Below are 18,595 nucleotides of genomic sequence, written 5' to 3' on the forward strand. Positions count from 1 at the left end.
AGAGAAAGAAGCAAACTCCCTGCAGAGCAAGGAGCTCGATGTGGGAGTTGATCGCCAGACCCTGGGATCATGACCTGAGCCAAAGGCAGATGCTTCATAGGCTGAGCCACCCAGGCATCCCTAATGTTATCTTTTAAATGTAAGAAATGTGTAAGAAATAAATCATGCAGTGTAATGTACATCATATGATTTTTTTTAAAAGAGGTCTCTTATTAAGGAAAGGGAGGAATAAGGTAGAGGAGACAGGGAAAGAGGCTAGGCTTTGTCAAATACAAGTTGTTCCATGTATATGACTTGAAATCATACAAATAGTTCACATAATTATGAAACAAAATTAAAACTTAAAAGAAGTCCTTAAAACTGAAAGAAAAATAAAAGAAATGAACCTATGGTATGATGAATTAAATATTCACAACCACACAGAGAGCTACTATTTCAAGTGGCTTTAAAACACTGTAATTTGACTTGTGATTAGGATGTAGAGAGCTGGAAAGAATACCATCCCCCCCCACCCTGCCAACAGAATGAGAAAAAGTTAGATGAACTACAAAATCACAACTTTTCTTGAACCGATCAAAGAGTTGAGGTTGTAGGGTAACCAAGCAGCCTGTATAAAATCTAAGGAAAGAAAGGTGCTTCCAGAGGGGAGGAGTCAAGATGGCGGAGAAGTAGCAGGCTGAGACGACATCAGGTAGCAGGAGATCAGCTAGATAGCTTATCAAATCACTCCAAACACCTACAAATCCAAGAGGAGATTGAAGAGAAGAAGAGCAACAATTCTAGAAACAGAAAATAGACTACTTTCTAAAAGGTAGAATGGGCAGAGAAGTGAATCCAAAGCAACGGGAAGATAGACTGCAGGGGGAAGGGGCCGGCTCCCGGCAAGCGGCGGAGCAACGGAGCACAAAATCAGGACTTTTAAAAGTCTGCTCCACTGAGGGACATCACTCCAGAGGTTACACCGGGGTGAAGCCCATGCGGGGACAGCGTGGCCTCTGGTCCCACAGGGTCACAGAAGGATCGGGGATGTCTAAGTGTCTCAGAGCTCGCAGGTATTAGAGCAGGGAAGTCAGCTACAGAGACGGAGCTGAGGAGTGAGCTCTCAACTCGGGGTTATCTTGAACCTAATCCGTGGCACAGGCCACTGCTCTGTGAGTGGGGTCCCCACAAGATCCGGGGAGACCCCCCTGGAAGAGCTCAGGGATCTGCAGTTCAGAGACTCCAGGCGGAGCTGTGTGCCAGGGACAGAGACGCTTGGTCACAGGCTGGGTGAGCTCGGAGTGCAGCCGGAGGACAGGGACACGGGAGTAATTGAACGCTTTTCTCTGAGGATGCACTGAGGAGTGGGGCCCTGAGCTCTTGGCTCCTCCGGGCCGGAGATTGGGAGGCCGCCATTTTCATTCCCATCCTCTGGAACTTTACGGAAGGCATTCAGGAAACAAAACCTCCTGAAAGCGGGGGCGCCTGGGTGGCTCAGTGGGTTAAAGCCTCTACCTTCGGCTCAGGTCATGGTCTCAGAGTCCTAGGATAGAGCCCCACATCGGGCTCTCTGCTCAGCAGGGAGCCTGCTACCCCCTTCTCTCTGCCTGCCTGTGATATCTCTGTCAAATAAATAAATAAAATCAAAAGCTCCTGAAAGCGAACCCGAGCAGATTACTTAGCCTGGCTCCTGGTAAGGGCGGTGCAATTCAGCCTTGGGCAAAGACACCTAAGAATCACTACAACAGGCCCCTCCCCCAGAGGATCAACAAGAAATCCAGCTAAGACCAAGTTCACTTACCAAGGAGAACAGCAGAATTACAGAGGAGGAGAAAGCAAAGCATGGAATTCATGGCTTTCTCCCCATGATTCTTTAGTCTTGCAAAGTTAATTTTTTTTATTTTTTTTCTTTTGCTAAATTTTATTAACTGTTACCCTTTCCTCTTTTAATGTTTTTTTAACTAGTTTATCTTAACCACACATTTCATTAAAAAAATAATCTTTTTTTGAACCTTCATTATTATAGTCATCTTTTATCCTTCATTGTATCTAACTTTATTTTTTGTATACACATAAGGTTTTTTCTTCTAAAAAATTTGGGGTACAACTTCTAATAGATCAAAATACACCCTAAATCTAGCACCGGGCTTGTTCTAGTCTCTAGCCTGAGCAAATTCTCTCCACTATCTTTTTCTTTATTCTCCCAACCTACTTACCTTATCAACTCCTTTTTTTAGAAAGATAAAAAAAAGTTTTTCTCATCTTTATAGTCATATTCCATCCCTTCATTATGTTTACCCTTATATACATTTTTCATTTTTTAAAATTTTGAGAGATAGTATCTTCTGAGAGACCAAAATACTCCCAAAATTAAGTGAGTGACCCTGTTCTAGTCACCAGTATATATACTTTTTTATATTGTTTCGTATTTGTTTTCTTTTTTTAATTTTTTTTCTGAACTTCTTTTTACCCCCCTTTCTTCCCCCAACGATTTGGGGTCTCTTCTGATACGGTTAAAGCACATTTTCATAGGGTCTTTGCCACCCTTTTAGTATTTTATCTACTCCTTCATATATTATCTGAACAGAATGACAAGGCGGAAAATCTCACCACAAAAAAAAAGAACAAGAGGCAGTACCAATGGCTAGGGACCTAATCAATAAGGACATTGGTAATATGTCAGATCTAGAGTTCAGAATGACGATTATCAAGGTTCCAGCTGGGCTCGAAAAAGGCATGGAAGATATGAGAGAAACCCTGTCTGGAGAAATAAAAGCCCTTTCTGGAGAAATAAAAGAACTAAAATCTAACCAAGTTGAAATCAAAAAGCTATTAATGAGGTTCAATTAAAAAATGAAGGCTCTTACTGCTAGGAGAAATGAGGCAGAAGAAAGAATTAGTGATATAGAAGACCAAATGACAGAGAATAAAGAAGCTGAGCAAAAGAGAGACAAACAACGACTGAACCACGAGGGAAGAATTCAAGAGAAAAGTGATACCATAAAACGAAACAACATTAGAATAATTGGGATTCCAGAAGAATAAGAGAGAGGGGAGCAGAAGGTATATTGGAGAGAATTATTGTTGAGAATTTCCCTAATATGGCAAAGGGAACAATCATCAAAATCCAGGAGATGCAGAGAACACCCCTCAAAATCAATAAGAATAGGTCCACATCCTGTCATCTAATAGTAAAATTTACAAGTCTTAGCGATGAAGAGAAAATCCTGAAAGCAGCCTGGGACAAGAAGTCTGTAACATACAATGGTAAAAATTTAGATTGGCAGAGGACTTATCCACAGAGACCTGGCAGACCAGAAAGAACTGGCATGATATATTCAGAGCACTAAATGAGAAAAACATGGAGCCAAGAATACTATATCCAGCTAGGCCACAAATGAAAATAAAAGGAGAGATTAAAAGCTTCCAAGACAAACAAAAACTGAAAGAATTTGCAAACACCAAACCAGCTCTACAGGAAATATTGAAAGGGGGCCTCTAAGCAAAAGAGAGAGCCTAGAAGTAATAGATCAGAAAGGAACAGAGACAATATATAGTAACAGTCACATTACAGGCAATACAATGGCAATAAATTCATACCTCTCAATAGTTACCTTGAATGTAAATGGGCTAAAATGCCCCAATCAAAAGACACAGGGTACCAGAATGGATTAAAAAAAAAAAAACCCATCAATATGCTGCCCACAAGAAACTCATTTTAGACCCAAAGACACCTCCAGATTTAAAGTGAGGGGGTAGAAAACAATTTACCATGCTAATGGACATCAAAAGAAAGCTGGGGTGGCAATCCTTATATCAGATCAGTTAGACTTTAAGCCAAAGACTATAATAAGAGAGGAGGAAAGACAATATATCATACTCAAACGGTCTGTCCAACAAGAAGATCTAACAATTTTTAATATCTATGCCCGTAACATGGGAGTAGCCAACTATATAAACCAATTAATAAAATCAAAGAAACACATAGACAATAATACAATAATAGTAGGGACTTTAACAATCCCCTCATTGAAATGGACAGATCATCCAAACAAAAGAGCAACAAGGAAATAAAGGCCTTAAATGACACACTGGACCAGATGGACATCACAGATATCTTCAGAACATTCCATCCCAAAGCAACAGAATACACATTGTTCTCTAGTGCACATGGAATATTCTGCAGAATAGATCACATCCTGGGTCACAAATCAGGTCTCAACTGGTATCAAAAGATTGGGATCATTCCCTGCATATTTTCAGACCACAATGCTCTGAAGCTAGAACTCAATCACAAGAGGAAATTTGGAAAGAACACAAATACATGGAGGCTAAAGAGCATTCTACTAAGGAATGAATGGTTCAACCAGGAAATTAAAGAAGAATTGAAAAAATTCATGGAAACAAATGATAACAAAAACACAACTGTTCAAAATCTGTGGGACACAGCAAAGGCAGTCTGGAGAAGAAAATATATAGCGGTACAAGCCTTTCTCAAGAAACAAGAAAAGTCTCAAATACACAACCTAATCCTATACCTAAGGGAGCTGCAGAAAGAACAGCAAAGAAAGCCTAAACCAGCAGGAGAAGAGAAATAATAAAGATCAGAGCAGAAATCAATGAAATAGAAACCAAGAGAACAGTAGAACAAATCAACGAAACTAGGAGCTAGTTCTTTGAAAGAATTAATAAGATTGATAAACCCCTGGTCAGACTTAACAAAAAGAAAAGAGAAAGGACCCAAATAAATTAAATCATGAATGAAAGAGGAGAGATCACAACCAACACCACAGAAATACAAACAATTATAAGAACATATTATGAGCAACTATACACCAGCAAATTTGACAATCTGGAAGAAACGGATGCATTGCTAGAGACATATAAACTACGACGACTGAACCAGCAAGAAATAGAAAACCTGAACAGACCATAACCAGCAAGGAGATTGAAACAGTCATCAAAAATCTCCAAACAAACAAAAGCCCAGGGCCAGACGGCTTCCAGGGGAATGCTACCAACCATTTAAAGAAGAATTTTTAGAAGAAGAATCCTATTCTCCTGAAACTGTTCCAAAAAATAAAAATGGAAGGAAAACTTCCAAACTCATTTTATTAGGCCAGCATCACCTTGATCCCAAAACCAGACAAGGATCCCATCAAAAAAGAGAATTACAGACCAATATCCTTGATGAACACAGATGCGAAAATTCTCACCAAAATACTAGCCAATAGGATCCAACAGTACATTCAAAGGATTATTCACCACGACCAAGTGGGATTTATTCCAGGGCTGCAAGGCTGGTTCAACAGCCACAAGTCAATCAATGTGATAAAATACATTAATAAAAGAAAGAACAAGAACCATATGATACTCTCCATAGATGCTGAAGAAGCATTTGAAAAAGTACAGCATCCCTTCCTGATCAAAACTCTTCAAAGTGTAGGGATAGAGGGTACATAGGTCAATATCATCAAAGCCATCTATGAAAAACCCACCACAAATACCATTCTCAATAGGGGAAAACTGAGAGCTTTTCCCCTAAGGTCAGGAACATGGCAGGGATGTCCAGTATCACAACTGTTATTCAACATAGTACTAGAAATCCTAGTCCTAGCCTCAGCAATCAGACAACAAAAAGAAATTAAATTATCACTCTTCACAGGTGATATGATACTTTCTGTGGAAAACCCAAAAGACTCCACTCCAAAACCGCCTGAAGTCATACAGGAATTCAGTAAAGTGTCCGGATATAAAATCAATGCACAGAAATCAGTTGCATTTCTATACACCAACAGCAAGACAGAAGAAAGAGAAATTAAGGAGTCAATCCCATTTACAACTGCACCCAAAACCATAAGATACCTAGGAATAAACCTAACCAAAGAGGCAAAGAATCTGTACTCAGAATACTATAGCGTACTCATGAAAGAAATTGAGGAAGACACAAAGAGATGGAAAAACGTTCCATGCTCATGGATTGGAAGAACAAATGTTGTGACAATGTTTATGCTACCTAAAGCAATCTACACATTCAATGCAATCCCTATCAAAATACCATCAATTTTTTCAAAGAAATGGAACAAATAATCCTAAAATTTATATGGAACCAGAAAAGACCTCGAATAGCCAAAGGAATATTGAAAAAGAAAACCAAAGTTGGTGACATCACAATTCCAGACTTCAAGCTCTATTACAAAGCTGTCATCATCAAGACAGCATGGTACTGGCACAAAAACAGACACATAGATCAATGGAACAGAATAGAGAGCCCAGAAATAGACCCTCAACTCTATGGTCAACTAATCTTCGACAAAGCAGGAAAGAATGTCCAATGGAAAAGAGACAGTCTCTTCAACCAATGGTGTTGGGAAAATTGGACAGCCACATGCAGAAAAATGAAATTGGACCACTTCCTTATACCACACACAAAAACAGACTCAAAATAGATGAAGGACCTCAATGTGAAAAAGGAATCCATCAAAATCCTTGAGGAGAACACAGGCAGCAACCTCTTCGACCTCAGCCGCAGCAACTTCATCCTAGAGACATTGCCAAAGGCAAGGGAAGCAAGGGGAAAGATGAAATCTTGGGACTTCATCAAGATCAAAAGGTTTTGCACAGCAAAGAAACAGTTAACAAAACCAAAAGACAACTGACAGAATGGGAGAAGATATTTGCAAATGACATATCAGATAAAGGGCTAGTATCCAAAATCTATAAAGAGCTTGTCAAACTCGACACCCAAAGAACAATTAATCCAATCAAGAAATGGGCAGAGGGGGCGCCTGGGTGGCTCAGTGGGTTAAAGCCTCTGCCTTCGGCTCAGGTCATGATCCCAGCGTCCTGGGATCGAGCCCCACGTCGGGCTCTCTACTCTGCAGGGAGCCTGCTTCCTCCTCTCTCTCTCTCTCTCTGCCTGCCTCTCTGCCTACTTGTGATCTCTGTCTGTCAAATAAATAAAATCTTTGGAAAAAAAAAAAAAAGAAATGGGCAGTGGACATGAACAGACATTTCTGCAAATAAGACATCCAGATGGCCAACAGACACATGAAAAAATGCTCACCATCACTCAGCATCAGGGAAATACAAATCAAAACCACAATGAGATACCACCTCACACCAGTCAGAATGGCTAAAATTAACAAGTCAGGGAATGACAGATGCTGGCGAGGATGCGGAGAAAGGGGAACCCTACTACACTGTTGGTGGGAATGCAAGCTGGTGCAACCACTCTGGAAAACAGCATGGAGGTTCCTCAAAAAGTTGAAAATAGAGCTACCTTATGACCCAGCAATTGCACTACTGGGTATTTACCCTAAAGGTACAAATGTAGTGATCCGAAGGGTCCCGTGCACCCGAATGTTTATAGCAGCAATGTTCACAATAACCAAACTATGGAAAGTACCGAGATGTCCATCAACAGATGAATGGATAAAGAAGATGTATGTATGTATGTGTATATATATATATACACACACACACACACACACACACACACACACACACAGTGGAATACTATGCAGCCATCAAAAGAACTGAAATCTTGCCATTTGCAACAACGTGGATGGAACTAGAGGGTATTATGTTTAGCAAAATACGTCAATCGAACAAAGACAACTATCATATGATCTCCCTGATATGAGGAAGTGGAGATGCAACGTGGGGGGTCTGGAGGGTAGGAAAAGAATAAGTGAAACAAGATGGGATTGGGAGGGAGACAAACCATAAGAGACTCTTAATGTCACAAAACAAACTGAGGGTGGCCAGGAGGAGGGAGGTAGGGAGAGGGTAGTGGGGTTATGGACATTGGGGAGGGTATGTGATATGGTGAGTGCTGTGAAGTGTGTAAACCTGGCGATTGACCGACCTGTACCCCTGGGGCTAATAATACATTATATGTTTTTAAAAAAATAAAAAAAATTTAAATTAAAAAAAAGGTGCTTCCAGGAAAACATAGGACATGGGCACTACTTTGCACACTGTAGCACAACACAGAGAATGACACCAGGCACCACACAGATGTTTAAGAATTCTGCTAAAAGTTAAAATGAACTGCTAAAGGCCAAGCATGGACTTGTACGAGAGCACAGAGGCCCTGGAAGTATCAGACACAAGGGAGTTTCACACCCACCTGCAGAGTCTTCTCCACAGACTTCCACTAGGTCTAGGTTTTGGTGATGGGAGCAGCTGCCAATTCTGAGAAAAGCAAAGAGCCCTGCTTGGACCCTTCTCCCCTACAGAACAAGAGCCTTAGAGCAACTGGGGGAACTCTGCTGTCTCCAGGGAACAGGTGAAGACCCACTGGGACTGGGGAAAGAGAAAAGACAAATCTCTCTACTCCTGGGGGAGGGATAGGAAAACAGCCTGAGGCCAGACCACTACAGTCTCCTTCGACTGGGGGAGAAACAGAATCACCGACAAAGTCCCACTCAGGAGACACAGGGGTACAGGGACTGCCTAAGACAAAGGCTGGACCAAGACAGCAAGGAATCCCCCCTCCCAGGCTAATAAGTAGGGAATCAAAACAAACAGCAGTCTACTGCTGGGGGAGGGGCTAGAGGTTGGAGGAAGAACCAGTATCTTATGCAAGGGCAAAGGGAAAATATAGAAAGCTTAGAATAGGGGCGCCTGGGTGGCTCAGTGGGTTAAAGCCTCTGCCTTCAGCTCAGGTTATGATCCCAGGGTCCTGGGATCGAGCCCCACATCAGGCTCTCTGCTCGGCGGGGAGCCTGCATCCTCTCTCTGCCTGCCTCTCTGCCTAATTGTGATCTCTGTCTGTCAAATAAATAAATAAAATCTTAAAAAAAAAAGAAAGAATAGAACAGGAATATTAGGTAAAACACTGGGATGATCTAGCACCCACCCCAAGCACCATGTAATAGAAAAAGAATTTGAAGCTGGTGACACATTGAAGGTTCCCATAGCAAGGACAAAACCCAAGAACAGTTCACCCCCTGACCAGACTGATCTAATCCCCACAGTAAAAACTTAGCAGAAAAGATGTGCCAGTTCCAGGCAGTCTCTACTCTTCTATACATGATGGCCAGCATTCAGTAAAAAAAATTACCCCCCCACAATGAAGAAACAACCACTATGATGAGACACAGCTATCAATAAAACCAGAAAGACTCTGAGATGACCCAGATTTTAGAATTATCAGAGTAAAATTAAGAGGACTATGAGTAATATGTTAAAGGCTCTAGTAGAAAAGGCATATGCACAAATGATGATGAATTTCTGCAAAGAGTTGGAAACTGTAAAAGTCAAATGGTAATCCCAGAAATAAATGAACATAGTAACAGATGAAGAATGCCTCTGACAGCTTTATTTGCAGATTCAACACAGCCAGAGAAAAAAATCAGTGATAGGTCAGTCAAAATTATCCAGACTACAACAAAAAGAGAAATTTTTATAGAGAAAAAAATATACCAAATCATAGTTGTACACCTGAAACTTACACAGTGTTATTATGTCAATCATATCTCAATAAAACTAGAAAAACAAACAAAACCAAAAACAGAATAAGCATCTAAGAGCTGGGTCAATATTAAATGATTATATATATAATCATTTAATATTCCAATTATATATTGATATAATTGGAATATATATATATACACATAAATAATATATATATATATTAGTTATATATATATAACTAATATATAATTGGAATCCCAGAAGAAGAGAGAGAAGAGAGAGAAAATGTGTCTGAAGAAATATTTGGAAAGATAATGACTGAAAATTTCCCCAAAATAATGACACACATCAAATGACAGATCCAAGCCCAGAGAACACCACTCAAGATAAATACCTAAAGACAAAACAAAACCAAAAATCCACAAACTTGGACACAATCAAACTACTGAAAACCAAAAATAAAGAAAATCCTGAAGGCAGCCAGAGGAAAAAAGACACTGCATTCAGAGGAACAAAGATAAATAACAGACATTTCACCCAAAACTACCCATGCTAGAAAAAAATGGAAGCACCTTTAGAATGCTACAAAAAAATGTCAACCCAGAATTCCGAACCCAGGAAAAACAACTATCAAAACGAAGGCAAAGTACTTTTTTCAGACAAGCAAAAGCTGAGACACACACTACAAGAAATGTTCAAGAAAGATCATCAGGAATGTGATATCAGAAGGAAACTTGGATTTACACAGGAAAAGAAGATCTCTAGAAATGGTTAAAATGAAGATAAATATAAAAAATATTTTTTTCTTGTTTTAAATTATTCTAAAAGATGATTGCCTAGAGCAAGGGCCACAAAACTTTTTCTATAATGGGCCTCAGAAGTAAGTGTTTCAGGCTCTGAGAGCTATGTAGATTGTGTGGCAACTACTCAACTCTGCTGCTGTAGCATGAAAGCAGTCCAAGACGAGACATAAACAATTAATAAAACCTTATTTATAAAAATAGGTAGTGGGCCAGATTTTAAATCATAAAAATATGACATTTAGGAGATAACTGGAAATTTGAACACTGATAAGATATTTGATATTAGGGAATTACTAACTTTTTCGATGTACTAATGGCATTGTGGTTATGTTCTTTAAAAACAGACTCCTTGGGACGCCTGGGTGGCTCAGTTGGTTAAGCGGCTGCCTTCGGCTCAGGTCATGATCCCAGCGTCCTGGGATCGAGTCCCACATCGGGCTCCTTGCTCAGCGGGGAGCCTGCTTCTCCCTCTGCCTCTGCCTACCACTCTGTCTGCCTGTGCTCATGCTCTCTCTCTCTAACAAATAAATAAATAAAATCTTTAAAAAAAAAAAACAGACTCCTTTTCTTCTAGAGAAACATGTTGAATATTTACTAAAGTAATGATGCCTGATATGTACTTCAAAATAGTAATAGAAGGGAAATAGGGCTACAGAAGAAAGAAGATTGGCCACAAATTAAGTATTGAAGGTTAGGACATGAGGGTATATTTTACCATTGTACTTTTGTATATCTCTGAAACTTTTCTTAATAGTTAAAAAGTAAACATTGCTAATTTTAGGGGCCATCTGAGTTCTTTTTCATTCTTGCCCCTCCTCCACCCGAAATGAACCTGAATACAATACAGCCCCTGTATCTTATTAGAGATTACAGGAAATATGGGGATAGAGGAACATAGTAAAAATACCATGAGGATACAATCAGCCAAATACAGAAAGTGGAGAGGTCTACAAGACAAATGACTGAATTTAAAAAAATAAATTACATTAAAAACGGGAGAACATTTATATATTAAGAGAGATTTATTATCCAAATGCAATTTGTTGACTTTGTTTGGATCCGGATTTGGGCAAACTATAAAAACATATGTTTTTAGAAAATTGTGAGATGATGAGCAGAGATTAGATGATACTGAGAAATTATGAGTTTTGTTATTGTGATAACAAAGAAAACGTCCTTCCCTGTTAGAGAAACACACTGACATATTTACAGGTGAAGTGGTATGTCTGGGATTTGCTTTTAAACACTCAGAAAAGGGGTGCCTGAGTGGCTCAGTCATTAAGTGTCTGCCTTCAGCTCAGGTCGTAATCCCAGGGTCCCAGGATCAAGGCTGGCATCAGGCTCCCTGCTCAGGGGGAAGGCTGTTTCTCCCTCTTCCTCTCCCCTGGCTTGTGTTCCCTCTCTTATTATCTCTGTCAAATAAATTAATAAACAGACACTCAGAAAAGATCATGAAAGGGACGCCTGAGTGGCTCAGTTGGTTGAGCAGCTGCCTTCGGCTCAGGTCATGATCCCGGCGTCCTGGGATCGAGTCCCACATCGGGCTCCTTGCTTGGCAGGGAGCCTGCTTCTCCCTCTTCCTCTGCCTGCCACTCTGTCTGCCTGTGCTCACTCTCGCTTCTCTCTCTATGACAAATAAATAAATAAAATCTTTAAAAAAAAAAAAAAAAAAGAAAAGATCATGAAAGACAATAAAAAGACCATTAAAGATTGAATGAAACTAAGGAAAAATAACAACTCAAGGCAATGTAAGACCCTGGATAAGATCCTGGAACATTAGTCGAAAATCTGGTATAATTCAAATAAGATCTGTGATTTAGTTAATAGTATTGTGCGAATGTTAATTTACTGATTCCGATCACTGTATACCATGGTTATGTACAATGTTAACATTGGAGGAAATGGGATCAGGGCTATCTAGGAACTCTCTGTTGCAATTTTTCTGTATGTATAAAATTAGTTAAAAATAAACAGGTTAGAAATCATACTCCAAAGAAAAAGGAAACTTTGTGCATTTTTGGTGGGCATACAAGCTGGTGCAGCCACAGTGGAAAACAGTATGGATGTTCCTCAGAAAGTTAAAAATAGAATTACCATAGGATCCAGGAATTCCACTACTGGGTATTTACTCAAAAAACAAAAACACTAATTTGAGAACTATGTTTACTGCAGCATTTATTTAAAATAGCCTAGATATGGAAGCATACCAACTGTCCTTTGATAAATGAATGGATAAAGATGTGGTGTCTATGCACAATGGAATATCATTCAGCCATAAAAAAGAATGAGATCTTGCCATTTGCAGCAACATGGATGGATCTAAAGGATAAGTAACGCTAAATAAAATAAGTCAGAGAAAGACAAATACTGAATGATTTCACTCATACACGGAATTTAGGAAACAAACAAACAAAAAATGAACAAAGCAGGGGTGGGAAGACCAAAAAACCAGACAGACTCTTAAACATAGAGAACAAACTTGTGGTTGCAAGATGGGGGGTTGGTTGGAGGTATGGGTGAAAACGATAAAGGGGATTAACAGTACATTTATTGTGATGAGCACTGAAATGTGTACAGAATTGCTGAATTATTATATTGTACACCTGAAGCTATTATAACACTGTACATTAATTATACTTGAACTTAAAAAAAAAAATTTAAAAAAAGATTAAGCAAAAAAAAAAAAAAAAAAAAAACCATACCCCAGAAAAAAAAATGTATTGGGGAAATGAAATAAAAATAGCAGAATTTTGAAAGGTACCACTCTTTATTTTATTTACATACTTAAAAGCTTCTGTAATAGGATTTTTAAATACATCACTTTCTTGTTTTTGCTATTCTCTCAAATTACTCTCCTTCCCCTCCTCTTCCCTGATCAAACTGCTCTGCACTCACCCACTCCCTTAATCCTTTGTAATTTGGCACTTCGCCTTCCCACAACTTTACTTTCCCCACCGATCTGTAACAGTGACCTCATAACCAAGAAGTTACAAGGATCCTTTCACCCTCTGAATATTCTTCAGCACTTAATATGTCAATCACTCTTTTTGAAGCTGTATTCTCTCACTACTATGACACTGACCTTTCAGGCTCCAGGACTGGTGCTCTGAGTTTTCATGCTGTCTGCAACTGCTAGGGAAGGCAAAGCAGTATAGAAGGAATGAGCTTCAAAGCCTAATTCGGCTCTACCCTCACTTGGAGACAACACCATCATAAGATTTAGGTAAGAGCAGCATTTCACCTAGCCCGTGGTCAACCCTCGATATATGATATTTGAAGAGTACTGGTTAAGAGTGCTGCAGGAAGCCATCCAGCTCTATCACCAACTACCTATGTGACACTGAGCAGGTTTCTTGACCTCTCCATACCTCAGTTCCTCATCTATAAAACTGAGAATAGTATCATCACAGGGTTGTTGTGGGAAGAAATGTATTACTATGCATAAAGCACTCAGTAGGAGGCTCACAGCGGGGCTGGATACATCTTAGCTCTAGCTCAAGATGCCTAGGGGGTTAATTCCAGTTCTGTCACTTGTATAATGAAGAATTTGGCTGGCCTTTGTCTCCTGTTCCTGGAAGGTAGCCTCTAAACCCTTCGAATTTCCTAAATGATAGTGCTAATTTTGTTACTCATGGTGGGCCCTAACAGTTTAGCTAACAGGTGAGTCATGGTAGGCCCCTAGACACTTTATGCTAATGAGATGACTCAGATTGGGGGCAAACCATTCCAGACAGACACACAAGTTTAGAGGGTTGAACCTTTGACTCCAGTGACTTAAACCTGGCCTCCAGGGAGGGGAGGAGTCAATAATCTAGTCAATCAAGCCTACGGAAAGAAACACTAATAAAGACTCTGGATACATGAGTGCACTTCCCTGATTGGCAATATTCTGCCTATTGCCACAGATTGATGTATCAGTGGGTACAAGGTCCTGACTCCACAGGGAGAAGACAAGGAAGCTTTGGGTTAGGGACCTTCCTAGGCCTCACCATATGCATCTCCCCCTTTTGCTGGTTTGGATTGTATCCTTTTGCTATAATGAAACTATAATTTTAAGCATAGTACTATCCTGAATTCTATGAACCATTCTAGTGAAGTATGGAGCTCGAGGGGATCATGGGAACCCCTGAATTTGCAGCCAGTAAGTCAGAAGTAAGGGTGGTCCTGGGAACATCCAAACCTGTGGCTGGTGTATGAAGTAAGGGCAGTCTTGAGGAAGACTGTGCCCTTATCCTGTGAACTTCGGCCTAACTCCAGGTAATTGCTTTTCTAAGTCACTGCAGTCATTATAGTGTCATGTGGATCCTATCATATCCCTCATCCCAACATTTCCTCAGTAACTCTTTTCAGGAGAATTAGTGATACGGTTCAGAGAGCTGAGCCAGGATCTGTGGACTTCAAGCCCCACATATAACAAACAGGGCTTCTAGGCCCTCAGCTAGTGGACCTTGCTCTCTGATTAGCCTCTCAGTGCAGATGAAAGGTGACTTGGAGCCAATGTCCCTTCCCTTCTCCTTGTGCAGGTAGGCTCTTGCACATGTATGCACATGTGTGCACAGAAACCCATGTGTACACTTCGCTGTCTGGCTTGGACCAATGAGGGGACAGATAGAGGCAGGGCCAAAAAGATACAGTAAAAGCAGGGACTGTAGCCTTAAGAGAGCAGCTGGGTCCAAATGGGTTATACTACCGACCAAAATCCTAGAGAAGAGAGTCAATAAGTGGGGAGGGGGGGCATCAAGAAGAAACCAGCTCAGACTAAGAGGCTTGGCTTCAAGAAGTGGGGAGGGGTGACTGCTGGTGTGCTATCTAGTCAGCCCCTTTACCTGAGACCAACATCCTTCCAGACCTCAGGCTAAAGCCATTATTACAGCTCTTTTTCCTGCTCTCCAAACAGACAAACAATAGATAAGCATTACCAAAGACTATCTTCTCAACTCTATGCAAATGACTCCTAATTAAACCTAGTCCTGACTTCTGAGCCCTGAAGTCCAGGTTTTAGACAAACTGCCTATTGGATGGCCTGCCGATATCTCAAACTAAACACGTCCAAAAGTGAATTAGTGAACTTTTGGGGTCCTCATCCTCCTCTTATGTATTTCTGTGCAGGGACATCAGTATGCTCCCATTTGTCTATAGCCTTGCTTTTCACAATGTGGTATGGGAGCAGCAGCAGCAGCAGTATCACCTGGGAGCTTGTCAGAAATGCAGAATCTTAGGTCTCATTTCAGATCTACCAAATTAGAATCTGCAACTTCACAAGATTCCCCAGATGACTGCTAGGCACATTATAGTTCAAAAAGCTCTGATCCGGGGCACCTGGGTGGCTCAGTGGGTTGGGCCTCTGCCTTCGGCTCGGGTCATGGTCTCAGGGTCCTGGGATCGAGCCCCGCATCGGGCTCTCTGCCTACTTGTGATCTCTCTGTGTCAAAAAAAAAAAAAAAAAAAAAAAAAAAAAAGCTCTGATCCAAGACACAGTCTCCCTAGCACTCCAAACCCTCAAGTAACGTTCCTGTCTCCAGTACTCATGACTCCACCACTGCTATAGTGCAGGTAGCAATCACTTGTTCTAGAACTACTGGTTTCGCTGGTCTAGATTCCAAACATTCCTCATGGTAACTCTCCCTCAGTTATGTTGTCAAATTCATGATTTTAAACCCTTCCCTCCTCAAAAATTCCCACTGGTTCCTCATTGCCTATTAAACCTCCAAGCTTACTAGTCAAGAAGAAGAAATAACACTTATTGTATGATCATTACATGCCAGGCACTCTACCAAGTGTTTTTCATGTCTTAATTCATTTAATCCACCTAACAACCCTCTGAGCTAATTATTACTGTATCTTCATTCTATAAATGGGGAAACTGAGGCATGGAGAGGTTAAATGACAGAGCTGAGAATCAAACTTAGATAATCTGACCCCAGTGCACAAATTCTTAACCACTGTTTCATAGTGCCTCCCTAATTCAGTAGCTTTATTTTTTTAAGGCTTACCTCCTAAGACTTCCCTGTACTTTAGCAAAAGTGATCTACCTGTTGTTCTATAAATATGTTAACACTTCCCAACTTCTGTACCCTCACCCTTGAGAGGTTGTGTAGTCTTAATGGAAATAATCTGGGCTTCAGAAGCAGACCTAGTTTCAAATTTTAGGCCTGGCCATTAACTAGTTCTAAGACCCTAGGGAAATCATCAAACCTGAGTCTCCTGTCCTCATCTGCAAGTAAAACACAGTTTAAAAACCACCTAAGTGAAATGGTTGCTGTGAAGTTTAGAAAAAATGCTGAGGGTGTCTAGTACAATCCTGGCACACAGCAGGTGCTCGATCATTGACAGCTCTTACGCTCACCTGAAATTTCAAATCCTACCCACCCTTTGACACCCTCTCAAATATTACTTCTATTGCATAGCTTGCTTTGTCACCCCAAGTGGACATAATAGCAACTCCCTTTAAATTTTGTTAATATTTTATGTGTAACTCTTTCTGATTTACTACCTTATTTTACCATTGTACATGTGTCATAGTAGACTGTAGGCACCATAAGGGCAAGCCATTTGTATGCCCTAAAAAGGCTAGCATAATGCACTGCATTGTGGGAGTTTAATAAACATTACTGAATAGAATTGGACTGGACATTGAGTAATGAATGACCAGAACCACTAAAATTAATTGGGGGAAAACATCATAAAAAAAAGAGGTGGAACAGGAACTAAAACAGCTAAGCACTTGTAACTATGTCACTATACACTGTGTGTATAATAGCTCATTAGTAATCTCATTAATTCTGTGATGAGTTACTATCCCATTTTCCAAATGAGGAAACGGGTTGAGAGTGACTTCCTCAAGGTCACAATTGTTCCATGAGAACTTGGACCCACTCACTCTCTTTCATTGCTGCATCCCCAGTGCCTAAAGGAATGCCTGGAACATAGATGCTCAATAAATATTTGTTGAGTGAATGAAGAGATGAAAAAATAGTGCTAGTAAGTAGAACCAGGACTAGAAGCAATTTCACCTGACTCCCAATTCAGTCCTCTGCTGTTAATTTGCCAATTTAAAAGAGGAAAGGGATGTACCATTTATTAAACAACTGCGAAGAAACTGAACACCATTTGGGAAGAGGGATTTTAGAGCAGAACATTGAATAATTACACTCCTCAGTTCATGACACTGTGTTTGGCACTTTAAATTATATCATTTCACCTTCCTAAAAACTCTTTTCGGCAGGTATTTTTATATCCATTTTATGGATGAAGAAACACTCCCCATGAAATGATTTGCCCTAACTCGCATAAGAGGCAAAGCAGGTGATTCTAGCCCAGGTAATTTTAACTCCAAAACCTGTGTCTTTAAGTAATACTTGCCCAGGCTTTGGGCTTGTACTTGCAATGGAATTCGTACCCCCTGTAGAGACAGGAGCGAGAGAACATTATGAAGAGCACTGCAGGGAGCTGCAACACGGAGAACAGGGATTAAATCGAGACTACTGAGGTCATTGAACAAATCAATAATCAAGTTATAAGGTCCTATGGGAAGCAGTCTCATTAATCCAAGAATGCTGTTACTCCAACAACTAGTGACAGAACTTGATAACATGAAGGGCAGCAGAAAAAAAGATAATTAAGAAATCACCTAAAGCTCGGCATTTACACAATGTACGGGAGGAGGACAAGCCCTGAGAGTATGGGGGAAGAAAATGAATAGGAGTTTCACAAGAAGGCGTGGAAGGAACGAGGAGGGTAAAGAGGTTAGCCCTAAGGGTGCAATGTTGAGACTGGTTCTGGCATCGGGTACAGGGCGGGCCTACCGAGAGGAAGGAGTTCCAGCCTTCTCCGGCCAGGAAGCCCATCATCCGACTTCCTTAAGAGCACTCTGCCTCACCCTCAGTCCCTTTTGCCTCAGAACCCAAGCTCACCAGGGGCCTGGGCGATGTTGTCCCCGGGTCTCCTGAAGACTCGGCCGCTTTCGCCATCTTGGCCCTCCTTCTCCCGGGTCGCTCCCACAGGCCTTTGCGGAACCTGAGACGTGTCGGCCACGGCTGGTCAGCGCGTCATCGCGCGGCGGTCGCGTCACCTAAAGGCGCCTGATAGCGGCTGCCGGTGCGGTCGTGTTGCTGTCTTCGTCCTCCTGGTGTCCTGGAGAGGGGAGAGTTGTCGCGCTTCGCTTCGCTTCTTAGGGACCACAGGTCCCGTTAGACGTGTCCCCCTTTTCATACTCGACCCCGATCCTGGGATCGCTCCACGGCTGCGTTTTCTTTTAATCCACCGCACCCGCGCACCCGTTTGTCGCTCTGAGGGCGGGTCCGCAGAGCTAACACTTCACGGAAAAACCTGCGCCTCCACCGGCCGCAGAACAATTTCGCGGTTTCGTGCTCCTGAATAAAGCGATCAAC

General features: G+C 41.0%; 1 protein-coding gene across 4 annotated transcripts in view; it reads right to left on the reverse strand.

Annotated features, from left to right (window-relative positions):
* YIPF6 (Yip1 domain family member 6) overlaps positions 1 to 18,261 on the reverse strand; it is a 41,181-nt gene extending 22,920 nt beyond the window's left edge. For 2 of the 4 annotated variants that reach the window (XM_047715909.1, XM_047715906.1), the window contains exon 1: positions 18,119 to 18,261. In XM_047715909.1, the coding sequence (XP_047571865.1) occupies positions 18,119 to 18,175 (57 nt within the window). In that variant the 5' untranslated portion in view covers positions 18,176 to 18,261. Of the gene's footprint in view, positions 1 to 18,010 lie in introns of all 4 variants that reach the window. The other 2 variants (XM_047715907.1, XM_047715910.1) reach the window with 2 other exon arrangements.
* Between the last annotated feature and the right edge of the window lie 334 nt (positions 18,262 to 18,595).

The sequence above is a fragment of the Lutra lutra genome, chromosome X (genome assembly GCF_902655055.1).
Source record: "Lutra lutra chromosome X, mLutLut1.2, whole genome shotgun sequence".
Taxonomy (NCBI): domain Eukaryota; kingdom Metazoa; phylum Chordata; class Mammalia; order Carnivora; family Mustelidae; genus Lutra; species Lutra lutra.